The sequence below is a fragment of the Schistocerca serialis genome, chromosome 4 (assembly GCF_023864345.2).
Source record: "Schistocerca serialis cubense isolate TAMUIC-IGC-003099 chromosome 4, iqSchSeri2.2, whole genome shotgun sequence".
NCBI classification, from domain to species: domain Eukaryota; kingdom Metazoa; phylum Arthropoda; class Insecta; order Orthoptera; family Acrididae; genus Schistocerca; species Schistocerca serialis.
In genome coordinates this window covers 434,709,589-434,724,707 of record NC_064641.1, presented here as the reverse complement: position 1 = coordinate 434,724,707, position 15,119 = coordinate 434,709,589, and the positions used below count along the sequence as shown (strand labels likewise).

The 15,119-nt window shown below is 44.2% G+C and overlaps 1 protein-coding gene across 1 annotated transcript in view; it reads left to right on the top strand.

Annotated features, from left to right (window-relative positions):
- Nucleotides 1-15,119, top strand: part of LOC126475040 (juvenile hormone esterase-like) — an 89,386-nt gene that overhangs the window by 16,603 nt on the left and 57,664 nt on the right. The window contains 1 exon segment of the mRNA XM_050102586.1: nt 6,420-6,696. Within this exon segment, the coding sequence (XP_049958543.1) occupies nt 6,420-6,696 (277 nt within the window).

Genomic DNA, 15,119 nt, shown 5'->3' with positions numbered 1-15,119 from the left:
GAAAAAAGGTGACAGGAGAAGACTGCAAGTGTCGAAGAAGCTGTTTTAGTGTTATTGCAGAAGACAACAGAACTCGAGCTTTAGAACATTTTCGGGAAATGGAATTCAAGAATGACCAGGACCTATCGCTGCAAGGACTGATCACAGCAAGTGATGTGAAAAGACACCGCCCGAGAAGTAGGAAGGGGTGCAGTCGTGAAAAGTCTTTTAGCTACTGTGTCCTTATTGGAGAAAAACGATTTCAGGTATGTGGAAAATGTTTCTAAGTATTTATGCAGTAACTGACGTGTAGTGGGCAGACACCGAAAGACGGAAGAGGGAAAAGTATGAGTGTCAATGCTATGCCGTCGGGGAAACGGTCAAAATTAGAGATCATATCAGATCATTCCCCATTAAGGAAAGTCATTATGGCAGCCGCACTATGCACTACCTTGACTGTGAACTACCTGTGAAAAAAATGCACCAACTTTTTATTGCTAAACATCATAACTCACCAGTGAAATACGAGTACTATAATCATCTTTTTCGTGAAAACTTTTCACTTGCTTTCGGAAGACTTAAAGTAGACACTTGCTGCGCCTGCGAAGAGTTGGCGTTAATGATTAAGTGAAAAACATTCAATGAGGTAGCGAAACGAGCAGCAATAGCAGAGAAGATAGTCTATATCCGAAGATGTAAGAAGTTTTATGCTGCTCTGCAAGATGGGAAAAGACATTCGGAGACTAATCCTAGAGCTAGTGCTTCGTGTTTCGGATGCATGCGAAATGTTCAAGTTCATGTCCCGGTGCAAGAGCTGTTCTAGTCGCGCCAGTTGACTGTTGTATACATAATCTACATACAAGGTCATCTGTTTTTTTTATCTCTGTCACGAAGGGAATGTGAAGAAAGGACCCAATGAAGTTTATACTTTACTATTAAGCTACATCAAAGATTATATAGCCCAAGATGTGAAAAACATACTTCTGTTTTCCTATTACTGCCCAGGACAGAACAAACACAATTATCCGCCTGCATTTAGGTATTGTGGAGTTAGAACGAACATTTTTACCCTATCTGCGGTCGTTCATTCCTGCCATGTGATAGGGTATTTGGTTAACAAAGAGAGCTCGCAAGAAAGTAGAGAGAACATACACAGTCCATGAATTAATGGAGCTTATAGTAACTGGAAAACTGTAATTTCATAGTGCAATTGGTGGAAGGAGATGTAACAGTAGACTTCAAGAAGTGGTGGCCATCAATTTATATGAAGACTAGCTTTCTATTAAAATATCGAAACCAGATATTCCAAAGGCTGACAAGGGACCACTAAATATTTCTAATTTTCATCATTTCTGTTATAAATCATCAATGCCAGGAGTTGTGGGAGCAATGGAATTCATTAATGGGCTTCACCCCGATAACTTCTCCTTGAAATGTGACCAAAGGAAGAAACCACAGTTGCCAGATGAAAAGGGTTAGAAGGATACGAAAGTACCTATTGGAGTAAAGAAAATGGAAGACATTAAACAATGTGTACGATTTATTCCTGATAGTGAAAGTGTGTCATCCTTTTGGAATGAAATATTAACTTGACCTACAGCAAATATGCAATAAACGTTGGGTGGACATCTCTACTTTATACATTAAATGCTATTTTGTTTTGTTACTTGTTTTTTCTTTTGTAAACAGTGTTAATTAGCGAAAAGATTCAAGTATGTCGTTTTACAGCCCTGCAATAAACATAAGAACAGTGCACTTTATTCTAAATAAAAATAGTTAATTTGTTCTTTATTTTTTGAATTTTTTTATCATCCAATGTATTGATTGGAAAAACAACCTAAATCCACAACATAAACATTTTTTGCAATGCAAATGGGTTAGCATATACGTGTGAGATGTTGACAATAAACCTCTTGAGTTCCACTTAATCTTCAGCTTAAGGATAACCTTATTCTAACAATTTATATAGTACTTACATTGTTTTTCTCACTTCCCTTAAAAGTAGGTGAATGTGACTTACGTTGCTTTGCAATCTGCGATTAATATGAAATCTTTCCGTATCTCCCAGCATTTTCCAAGTATAACTCCACTTCTTGTGATTCTTGAACAGAGTATTTGCTGAAATTAGTTGTAGGTCTCAGTTAGTTTTTCTTCTCTGTTATCCCTACTACGAAGCCCATGTTCTCCTTTCTTCTACTCCTTTCTCTATAACCGCGTTCCAGTGTCCCATGACTATTAAAATTTCACCTCTTTTTACGTACTGAATTACCCTTTCAGTATCCACATATACTTTCTTATCTCTTCGTCGTCTGGATGCGACGTCAACATGTTTAGCTGAACTATTCTTATCGGTGTTGGTTTGCTGTCGATTCTGATGAGAACTAATCTGTCATAGAACTGTTTTGCGTAATTCACCTCCTCTTCTACCTCCGTATTTATAAGGATCCCTGCTTCCGTTAGACCATTTTCTACTACTCTTGATTACTTGTCACACCAGAAATGTTTGTTTTATTTTCATTTACTGATACTTCAGTACTAAATGGGCAGGTTTCCACCCGAGGGATAATACAGTGCCCTGAACCTCTGTCTGCTCCTCCGATCTCTTTGGCAAGGCCGCTGGTTGAACGAGGGTGACATTATAAGCCGGAAATCTATGGTCGCGATTGCTGATGATTTTCATTCAAAATTTATGCGATGGTGAGCTTCGAATGAAGGACCCAAGACTTTGTCGTTATTATTAAAGATGCTACCCGTACAACACGGGTGCCTACTCGGCAATTAAATTTGATGAAATTGCTCATTTATGTGATAAAATGCCGCTAATTTTGCGTTATGTAAACTTTTATGTATTAAAGTGGGAATAAAGACCTTTTTTTATTTGAATTGCTAATACAAGGTGTCACATCATGGGTATAGGAAGTAACTGAATACAATTTCAGATGTAAAAACTATTGGGTTTTAGTGCCACGCATTTTTTCCTGTATCTTCGGGGCTCACGTTTCTGTCTTCTTCCTGAGACCTTCTTCCAGAAAAATACCGCACGTTCTGCCGCACTGTCAACCTCCCGAAAATTTAAGGTAACATTTTTCGCTTTTATAAACGTTGCTGTAGATGATTGTCTATTTAGTATCGTTGCTGTGATTGTTTGAAGAACAACCCGGTGTACCAGTTGCTTGAAGACATCGCAAGTGTGCCAACTTGTTTGTGTTTATATTCTGCGGTGGTGTGCTCTTAGTACTGAGAACAGCCAGCCAAACCACCAGCAGGCTAAAGAAGATGTCACGATGTCGCGATTAAAAGTGTTCGTGCGTTCAGGAATATCGACGGGTTCTCTGACGTCTCGTTTCTACTGGAAAATTGCATCGTCGCTAAAATGCAAACATGAAAAATGTCAGTATCTCGATCACACGTTTCACTACGATCAGTTACGATCGACCTTCTTGGTTATTTGAGCGCACATGTCGCTCCCGCTGTTTTAGACATTCTTCAGCTGCACGCTCTGTCTTCCCTACGTATACTTGCACCTTACCTCGTATACTACTGCAGTCTGTAGGCGTTCTGGTTGATCTTCGTGCAACATGTCTTTGTTTTCTGGCTGTTCGAAAAATTGGCTTTATTTCTACGATTTGGACTATACATTAATGTAAGTAAAATGGTCCTTAATAAAGCATTAACAGTTATATGGAATTACGTATGTACACCGGATGATAATCCAATCGACCACCACAATGCCACCTGGTGGACATGTGTATATAGTGATCGTTGTGTTCGCACCACTTTCCTATCAGGCGCCACCTGGTGGTGAACATGAACACTTGTATTCTGCGTAATACAGCTATGTTTACTTCTGTGCAAAGTAATGTGACATTTGTCCTGTCGATTTGATAGAGGGAGTGTATATGCGATGGGAAACGACTTGCAGTACTGATGGACGATGCGTTATAATATTTTAAAGCGTAAGCACTGTTTGAAATGCCTGGGATAGCAGGAGAGAGCGGATTAGGTTGTGGAAAGGGGCCAAAAGAAGTTGCTGTCTGTTGCACTCAACATAAAAACTTTATTTATCAACACACAATATTACAACAAGGATGCAAAACACTCACAACCTTAATTGACCTCCTTTAATGAACTTCAGATCGGCTGAAGGCCATACTCAAATTCAAGGCCTAAGCAAGAAATTGAAATACAAGGTCCTTCTGAAGGTTCCACCCAAAAATATTTTCTAAGTCTTCTATCTAAACAGGATGAAGGCCTCAGCAATTTAATTTTAAAGGAACTTGGCTGAAGGACGCATATTAAGCAATAAGAAGAGTTTCAATCGAAAGGCAGAAGGCCTTATCTTAAAACATTTCATGCAAAATTCGGCTGAAGGCCCCATACAAAAGCATAACAATCTTATGTCTTAAGGCCAAGACAAGAAAATTAACTTAAGAATATTAAAACTCGGCTGAAGTCTGCACATCAGCAAATAATTTAATGGCTTAAGCCCTAGAAAGAAGAGTTTCAATTTTAAAACGCAGAAGGCCACATCTTTAAACATTTCATATAAAATTCTACTGAAGGCCACTATAACAGTCTCATGCCTTGAGGGCAAGACAAGAACATTAATTTAAGAGATATTAATGCTTGGCTAAAGGCCACATATCAAAAAAATATGTTTAATGGCTTAAGGGCTATAAAAAGAGTTTCAATTTAAAAGGCAGAAGATCTTATTTTAAAACATCTCATGTAAAATTCGGCTGAAGGCCCCATATAAAATAATAAAAGTCTCATGCCATAAGGGCAAGACAACAACATTAATTTGAGAGCTATTGATACTCGTCTCAGGGCCACATATCAACCAATTAACTAAAACCCAAACAGGTAAATTACTATATAGTGCACAAGTAAAGGCGCTCAGAAGTTTCCAGCCTGAGATTGTAACACTAACCCCCGTTTAGGTGAGACAGGTAGCCTGTCCAACGACTTCTTAATCTGAAGGCAGCCCAACCGATAGACAGCCAACTCACCGATCAACAAAATCAGTTCCACTCCACGAAACCAGTAAAAAGACCATAAGAATTCAATACAACGACACACAGAATATTAGCGCCCACAACAACCAACAACACCTGAGCTGTCGAACTACACGCCGCACTGGACAGCAACAACACGATGAGGAAAATACACTGCCTAAAATTACGTCAACGACCTGGGCAGGTAACTGGAACGTCAACAGCCACAAGGCAGAAGATACCGCTGCGCAACTTCAATAACAGGAAATAAATTAAGTTAAACTCCATAGGAAGGTGGCTGGAATCTTAGCCGACTTGAATACATACACGTTGTTGCTCGCGGGAATGTGCCAATGCCGACAACCAGGATCAAACGACAAATGCAAACAGTTGAGGATCGATAGTAGGTTACGTGAGGACTCAACTTTCATGTCCAAGATCGGTGGGCGACGAACTTCGTAGCACTCGCAAGCAGCCCCTCACACTCAACCGCGCGTGACGCCGCCAGCGGCCCCGGCCAGAGCACGTGCGATGGAGACTTACTTGCTGCTTCACTCCAACCGACCGATTGCCCGGGTCCAGAAACGGTGAAAGGACCAAATACACGTCGGCCGAAGAGACGACCAACCGAACGACAAACCAACGGTCGTCCAGCTCCAATCTCCCTCTGTCGGACAGTTCATGTGTGTAGGCAGCGGTCGGCGAGCACTGGCTTCCGCGCCTCACCGGCGCTCCGTCCCCGACTTCACTGCTGGTCCGTCTCCAACTGACTGTCAGACACACGACGACCCGGAAATACTATCGGTCGCTGCGGAAACGGTGCAACAGTCCACTTACCGATACGCGCTGCTTCTGCCGCTCACGGGCAAGCAAGGCAGGAAGTCAGTGACACCAGTAAATGGAATAAGAAAACGAGGCGGCAGTACCGTAATAGAAGATGACAAACAATAAAGGGCATGAACATGAGCCGTGCACGCCTCAATGTTATAGCTCCATAGGTTGTGTCATAAAAGAATTAATCGAGTAGTAATGTAATTCCTGTAAAATACTTTTTTATCAGTTTCTGTTCATCCTCATGTTCGTTCCATAGTAACGGATAACTCTGTAGAAAGTGGTGATCCAGTAAAATGTTTCTTTAGCGATCTTGGTTACTGAATTTTTTTTTCAGTTGCCGGCTACTCCTTACTGTATATGCCAACAAAATGTAGTTATACTGTTACGCTGGAGGATCTTTCGAGTGTGACTGATAGCGCTCTTTGTGTATGGCGGAATCACCAGCTGTCATGGTGTTGCATCCTCTCTGTTATCCTTAGCTGCAGCTATTTTTCGTTTCTCACTACTGAGTTTGTTTCATTGCCATTCGATGACAATGATTTCCTTAGATGACCTAAGTCTTGTTTTAAATTGACTTGATAAATGTTGTTCCTCAACCTGTAACTGTCGCAGGCCCCGCAGCCAGCAGCAGGCTGGGATGGAGTGCGGAACGCCACCCAGTACGGCAGTGACTGTGTTCAAGAGGACGGCAGCGGCTCAGAGGACTGCCTCTACCTGAACGTGTACGTGCCTTGAGTTCCAGAAGAGGGCGTCAAACTGCCCGTCATGTTCTGGGTACACGGCGGAGGGTATGTACGCGGTGGGGGCTCTTCCCGCGAGTACGGACCAGACTTCCTCGTCTCCTACGGTGTCATACTCGTCACCATAAACTACCGGCTGGGGGCTTTTGGTACGTATTGTTATCGTGATGGTAAGTCACATTTTCAATGACTTGTCTCATTCTTAACGATATACCCATACTGTCTGTAACAGATCGCGGTAGATTGTATAAATAGCTGCGCTGTCACCCATGCCTGTCTTTAGGGTGTAGTTCACAGACGTGTAATACACTGTACAATCATATGAATGGGACCACCTGTCAAAAGCCTGAATAACCAACTTTTACAGGACCGACTGCTGCGAGCCAAAATGTTCAAATGTGTGTGAAATCTTATGGGACTTAACTGCTAAGGTCATCAGTCCCTAAGCTTACACACTACTTAACCTAAATTATCCTAAGAACAAACACACACACCCATGCCCGAGGGAGGATTTGAGAACCTCCGCCAGGATCAGCCGCACAGTCCATGACTGCAGCACCTTAAACCGCTCGGCTAATCTCACGCGGCTGCTGCGAGACCAGCAAGAAGAGATCCAATGACGTTTTGGAAGGTATCAATAGGGATGTGGAGCCATGAAAACTCTAGTACCATTTCCAGCTACGCTAAGTTTCTTGGTTGAGGATGCATGCTGCAAACAGACGGATCGAGGTGGATTCTTGAGTGAGTTTAAATCCGGGAGGTTGGTGGCCAGGGTTAAACTCGTCTTGGTGCTCGTCGATCTACGCCCATACATAGCGATGTACGTCATAATTTTCACGATATTGGTTAAAACACAAAATCCACAGATGTTGAAGACATTAGTGTGGGCTCCAGTGTCATACAATGAACAGCCACTTATCCAAACGAAAGAGTCAGTTAATTCGGAAAGAACTACACTCACAAATCCCAAGTGGTGTACACTATTCGCAAAAAAGGCTCTAATTCCTTATGATGAATGACTGAACAGGTTAACAGGTGTTTACTGCTGCTTCTACTGGAATTATTAACTTTGTGATGCATTTTAAATTGTTATGATGTTAGCCAGTTGTCCAGTGTGAGGCAAGATTGAGTTTGTTCTGTGTTAACTTTGTTCTGCTTTCTTAAAATGATTATTATGCTGTGATTATTTTCGGCCTACTTGAAGTTCTCTCAGGGTACAAAATACATAGTTGTTTTATGCTAAGTGATTTTCCATTTTGATAAATAAAACTTTGATGCTAAATAAAATAATTGTTAAATTGAGCACCACGTCTAGGTAATACGCATTCCATTCAAATCCAACACTACATAATCTCTATTAGCCATCTGACATCCACTAGTAGCAGAAAACCTCTTCTACACCCTAATCAAAATTACAAGGTGTTTGACAGTCGAACATGGGAGGAACAGTGCGACGTTGTCTGTTGATATTCGTCTGCATGTACAATACGTCACAGGCAGCTACAGCTGGGTGTTTCCTTTCTGGATACGTTCATGCTCTGCCCAATAACGTGTAGTATTCGATTGCTTAATACGGTGGCAGCGGTCATGTCACTTATCCTGTGCACTATCGTCACTAGTTTAGGATGTTCATCCATGTAAAACAAACATGCCACACGGAAACACAATAAAGGAACGGAAACAAATCACAATAGTTATGTTATGGGTATCAAGCATCGTCTGCAACTGACTGTGGTATCTGAGGAGGTACCAAAGCGATGTAACAAAAGTGAACAGAACAGAAGGCGTGACACCGCTCATTCTCTGATTGGTTATTCATAGCAACTACCCTGTAAACATATTGCATTGCACCACTTGGTTATTTGACCCAGGTATAGATACTAACTTCTGCTACGTTCTTCAGTCACACTTATCCCTTTATCCATGTTAAACGTTTTCTAATGTCATCCTCTTGCTTTCTAAGCTTTTGTCCTAGTAGCTCCAGGACGTGTCTCTCTATTATTCGCTGTATACTTCTCAGGTTTTAAATGCTTCGTCGCATTAAAAGCCCATGTCTATCTGTCCATGCCAGACGTCGTAAAGGATGCTGATAGCAAGCTTTCGGTTTCAGGAACATCAGAAGCTCTATTAAAAAATCCTTATGGGGTTTAATAAAAGCACTGATGAATCTCGTCTGCTCTTCTGTCTACGTATTTTCCTATCTAATTTGACATCAATTGACGTATCAGAAAAAACTAATCAACAGGTTTCATTGCTCTGAGCACTATGGGACTTAACTTCTGAGGTTATCAGTCCCCTAGAGCTTAGAACTACTTAAATAACCTTAGGACATCACACACATCACACGCATCCATGCCCGAGGCAGGATTTGAACCTGTGACTGTAGCGGTCGCGCGGTTCCAGACTGAAGCGCCTAGAACCGCTCGGTCACACCGGCGGGCTTACTGGTTTCATATCTTTGATTTTAAGTAGAAGAATTTTTATCGACATGTGTATATATTATTTTAGCGTGCCGCATCTTCAGTTCCAATTCTGGAGAAATGTAAGAACATGAGAGGCAATAGTGACCCTATGACTGCTCTTAGAAGATAGTTTCATGAAAGATAAATTTACATTTATGGTAATTGTAGATTTAGAAGACCTTTTGATAATGTTGACTGAAATGTACTCCTTGGAAATGTGAAGTTATAAAGGATAAACAAAGATAGCAAAAAGTTATCTAAGACTTGTATGGAGCAAAACTCCAGTCATAAAAATCGAAGTTCATGAAAATGAGGCAGTGACTGAGGAGTGAGCCTATGTTATTCAGCGTGTGCATTAGTCAAGCAATAAAGTAGATTAGGTACAAAATCTTGTAGGGAAATTAAGTTCAGGGATCTGAAATAATAATTTATGGTCTCCCGATGACATTGTAATTTCGGCAGAGGTGGCAGAACCTTTGAAAGATTAATTGAAAGGAATAACCGTGCAAGGTGCCGGGGCTAGCAGTGTATGTAACACTAAATTCTTCTAGAATCTTCATATGGAAATGATGTGCTAAGCCCCCCCCCCTTTTCTAACTCCGACTTTTGCTGTTGCACAGGGATAAAGAAGAAACTCGAACTGACTGTAATCGACCCTGCAAGTGGAGTAGAAAAGAGTTTGGCACCTGCAATAATTTAATTTGATAGAAATTAAATAGATAAAGGAAAGTTTCATTAACGTAGTGAGAAATGAAAGGGTTGCTCTACCGATTAACAGAATGAAAGTTATGTCCAAAGTAACAATTTGATTTATTATGACTAAACTCAAAATAGTAAACAAACACATGAAACATTTACAATACATCAAATTGGATACTCAAATAAATGCTGTGAATGCGAGGTTGTCCATAAACTAGATTGTGACATTTATGATCAAGTGGTATGTGGAGCCAATTCCTTGCAACTCAAATCTTGAAAGAAACACCCAGCCAACCGAACATTAATTGCTGCTACAGTACTGAGAACTCAGGCAATGAACATCCAAGACAGAACCACGTAAGAAAGGATGGGAACAGACGCGCTCTGCTGAGCTCTGATTATCACAGAGAAAATTCCCTAATCTGCCGGTGCTGCGGACATACATTACCAAGCTGTCTTCTTAACTGCAAGAACACGATCTGGCGTACCGGAAGCGATGGCTGGTTGCTTCGACATCCTGTCGTGGTGATGATAATGTCGTGAGTACAGCCCGAAACAAATTATCCTAGTCTGGTTATTCCAGACGACTTCCTATCAATACAAATGCGCCTCTGAGGGACACGAAGAAGGTTCGCCACATAATCACTGATGGTACGGTACAGTGATTGATTTTAACAAGCGAAGTCACACAGTAACTTCGATACAGTCAACTTTAGCCAAAACTGCTCAAGATGGACAACATAGGCCGCTTGTACGCGGAATGCTCAATTGCCAACTGTACTCGGAAAGTTATGTTGAGGTCGAAACTTCAGCAACTTCATGAAACAGTTACAATTAAAAATGAAAGTATATTAGACAGCCAACAGAAGGCAGACTGTCCAGAGCAGCGAGAGCTCAGTCTTGTAACCTAGCCCGACCAAAAGGCGAGAGACAACTCTCTCAAGAGCACCCGTACAAGCTGAACACAGAATATTCCCACCCCCACGACAGTGGCGTGGTTAAACGTTCCAATCAGCAACTCGAAAACTGGCGGAAACTTCCACTCTATTGCCGAAGCACTACCACTCCACCAATGGAGATTCTTGGCGCCAATTTCTGCGACGATTTTGCTACGTCACGGAACTATGCCCTGAGCAAGCCAATCACAGTTACAATTTTGCAGAAAACGCGGTAATTTGCCCGCCAAGACCGCCTGGGATCACAAGTCATTCCCATGCCTCACTGGTAGCCTGCCAAAAATATTTTCACTACGTTTCTGTGAAGTAACGGAATCTCTAGCCCAGCCGCTCCTTCAGGCCCCTGTGGGCGAGTCGCTCCCGCTCTTATGACAATGTCGGTGTCAGGAAAGTATCCACTCGACTCCCTCACACTCGTCGACTGAACCCTTTCAAGATCAGAAGAGTCCGCCTGTCACCAGACCAACCAGGTGACGAGAGATGCTGCGTGGGAAGTCCGTGTGTGAAGGAATAGCAACTTTTCATGGCATGCAATTAGAGAGGAAAATCGAATTACTCAGAGTAAGATAGAAATATGAGAGGGGGCTCATGCCACCTCTCAACTGTTGTCGTCAAAAGAAGCTAAAAGATGGTTATTTACAAAGGCAAAACAGGAGTAATGAATGTAGTTGAATTCAGTAAGGTGAAACAGAAATAATTAGATTAGATAATGGAACAATAAAAATAGTGAGTATTGATATTGGGGTAGCAAACTCTCTAACGACAGTACACTCCTGGAAATGGAAAAAAGAACACATTGACACCGGTGTGTCAGACCCACCATACTTGCTCCGGACACTGCGAGAGGGCTGTACAAGCAATGATCACACGCACCGCACAGCGGACACACCAGGAACCGCGGTGTTGGCCGTCGAATGGCGCAAGCTGCGCAGCATTTGTGCACCGCCGCCGTCAGTGTCAGCCAGTTTGCCGTGGCATACGGAGCTCCATCGCAGTCTTTAACACTGGTAGCATGCCGCGACAGCGTGGACGGGAACCGCATGTGCAGTTGACGGACTTTGAGCGAGGGCGTATAGTGGGCATGCGGGAGGCCGGGTGGACGTACCGCCGAATTGCTCAACACGTGGGGCGTGAGGTCTCCACAGTACATCGATGTTGTCGCCAGTGGTCGGCGGAAGGTGCACGTGCCCGTCGACCTGGGACCGGACCGCAGCGACGCACGGATGCACGCCAAGACCGTAGGATCCTACGCAGTGCCGTAGGGGACCGCACCGCCACTTCCCAGCAAATTAGGGACACTGTTGCTCCTGGGGTATCGGCGAGGACCATTCGCAACCGTCTCCATGAAGCTGTGCTACGGTCCCGCACACCGTTAGGCCGTCTTCCGCTCACGCCCCAACATCGTGCAGCCCTCCTCCAGTGGTGTCGCGACAGGCGTGATTGGAGGGACGAATGGAGACGTGTCGTCTTCAGCGATGAGATTCGCTTCTGCCTTGGTGCCAATGATGGTCGTATGCGTGTTTGACGCCGTGCAGGTGAGCGCCGCAATCAGGACTGCATACGACCGAGGCACACAGGGCCAACACCTGGCATCATGGTGTGGGGAGCGATCTCCTACACTGGCCGTACACCACTGGTGATCGTCGAGGGGACACTGAATAGTGCACGGTACATCCAAACCGTCATCGAACCCATCGTTCTACCATTCCTAGACCGGCAAGGGAACTTGCTGTTCCAACAGGACAATGCGCGTCCGCATGTATCCCGTGCCACCCAACGTGCTCTAGAAGGTGTAAGTCAACTACCCTGGCCAGCAAGATCTCCGGATCTGTCCCCCATTGAGCATGTTTGGGACTGGATGAAGCGTCGTCTCACGCGGTCTGCACGTCCAGCACGAACGCTGGTCCAACTGAGGCGCCAGGTGGGAATGGCATGGCAGGCCGTTCCACAGGACTACATCCAGCATCTCTACGATCGTCTCCATGGGAGAATAGCAGCCTGCATTGCTGCGAAAGGTGGATATACACTGTGCTAGTGCCGACATTGTGCATGCTCTGTTGCCTGTGTCTATGTGCCTGTGGTTCTGTCAGTGTGATGATGTGATGTATCTGACCCCAGGAATGTGTCAATAAGGTTTCCCCTTCCTGGGACAATGAATTCACGGTGTTCTTATTTCAATTTCCAGGAGTGTAGAAGTAAACAGGGTATAAAATGCCCACTCGCAATAGCAAGGAAACCTTTTCTTCAAAAGAGAAATATTCCAACACCAAATTTAAATTTAAGTGATAGGAAGTATTTCCTGAAAGTATGAGCCAGTAATGCACCCTTCTACTATCCGAATATAGTGTGTTTTTTTCAGAATTTAGGAAGAATCCATTTTCTGAGAACCAGTTTATAATTGTTCAGAAAATATCATTTACTATTAGAATCTCGTACATTGATTTCTATCTAATGCGATTTATTGTAATGTATCATCTGCAAAAAGTACCAAGTTGGTTGTTAAATGGAAGGTCATTCACAAATACACTCCTGGAAATGGAAAAAAGAACACATTGACACCGGTGTGTCAGACCCACCATACTTGCTCCGGACACTGTGAGAGGGCTGTACAAGCAATGATCACACGCACGGCACAGCGGACACAACAGGAACCGCGGTGTTGGCCGTCGAATGGCGCTAGCTGTGCAGCATTTGTGCACCGCCGCCGTCAGTGTCAGCCAGTTTGCCGTGGCATACGGAGCTCCATCGCAGTCTTTAACACTGGTAGCATGCCGCGACAGCGTGGACGTGAACTGTATGTGCAGTTGACGGACTTTGAGCGAGGGCATATAGTGGGCATGCGGGAGGCCGGGTGGACGTACCGCCGAATTGCTCAACACGTGGGGCGTGAGGTCTCCACAGTACATCGATGTTGTCGCCAGTGCTCGGCGGAAGGTGCACGTGCCCGTCGACCTGGGACCGGACCGCAGCGACGCACGGATGCACGCCAAGACCGTAGGATCCTACGCAGTGCCGTAGGGGACCGCACCGCCACTTCCCAGCAAATTAGGGACACTGTTGCTCCTGGGGTATCGGCGAGGACCATTCGCAACCGTCTCCATGAAGCTGGGCTACAGTCCCGCACACCGTTAGGCCGTCTTCCGCTCACGCCCCAACATCGTGCAGCCCTCCTCCAGTGGTGTCGCGACAGGCGTGAATGGAGGGACGAATGGAGACGTGTCGTCTTCAGCGATGAGATTCGCTTCTGCCTTGGTGCCAATGATGGTCGTATGCGTGTTTGGCGCCGTGCAGGTGAGCGCCACAATCAGGACTGCATACGACCGAGGCACACAGGGCCAACACCCGGCATCATGGTGTGGGGAGCGATCTCCTACACTGGCCGTACGCCACTGGTGATCGTCGAGAGGACACTGAATAGTGCACGGTACATCCAAACCGTCATCGAACCCATCGTTCTACCATTCCTAGACCGGCAAGGGAACTTGCTGTTCCAACAGGACAATGTACGTCCGCATGTATCCCGTGCCACCCAACGTGCTCTAGAAGGTGTAAGTCAACTACCCTGGCCAGCAAGATCTCCGGATCTGTCCCCCATTGAAGCGTCGTCTCACGTGGTCTGCACATCCAGCACGAACGCTGGTCCAACTGAGGCGCCAGGTGGAAATGGCATGGCAAGCCGTTCCACAGGACTACATCCAGCATCTCTACGATCGTCTCCATGGGAGAATAGCAGCCTGCATTGCTGCGAAAGGTGGATATACACTGTACTAGTGCCGACATTGTGCATGCTCTGTTGCCTGTGTCTATGTGCCTGTGGTTCTGTCAGTGTGATCATGTGATGTATCTGACCCCAGGAATGTGTCAATAAAGTTTCCCCTTCCTGGGACAATGAATTCACGGTGTTCTTATTTCAATTTCCAGGAGTGTATAAGGAATAGAAGTGGACCCAAAACTAAATCCTGTGGAACTCCCTTTGTGTTTTCTCCTTAATGACTAAAATTTTCTACCCTTCTATCATTTTTTGAACTATTCAGGGCAACCTTTTGCATTATGTTTGTTGAGTGTGATTAAAACCATCAATTTCATAAAACATGTGTTTATCTTGGAGAGTAACATGATCAAAACAATCAAAAGCCTTCTAAAGATAAAAAAACCAATGAGAGGTATTCTCGACACACTCTTGACACTGTAGTCTTCGAAATATTGAAGTCCATAACGATTTCCGAAATGGAATGTATCATGTGTCTAGCTCCAGATACCATTCCGCGTTCGAAGTCTGTTAATTAACGTCGTGCGTCCATAATTACGTCGGAAACCCTTTCACATGGATTACCGGTGTAAAAGTGACAGCTCCGCCAGTGTACTACTATTTTCTACCCTCTTTACGCTGTACAACCGCCATGTGTATATGTACATATCGCTATGCCACGACTTTAGTCACATCAGTGTATACAG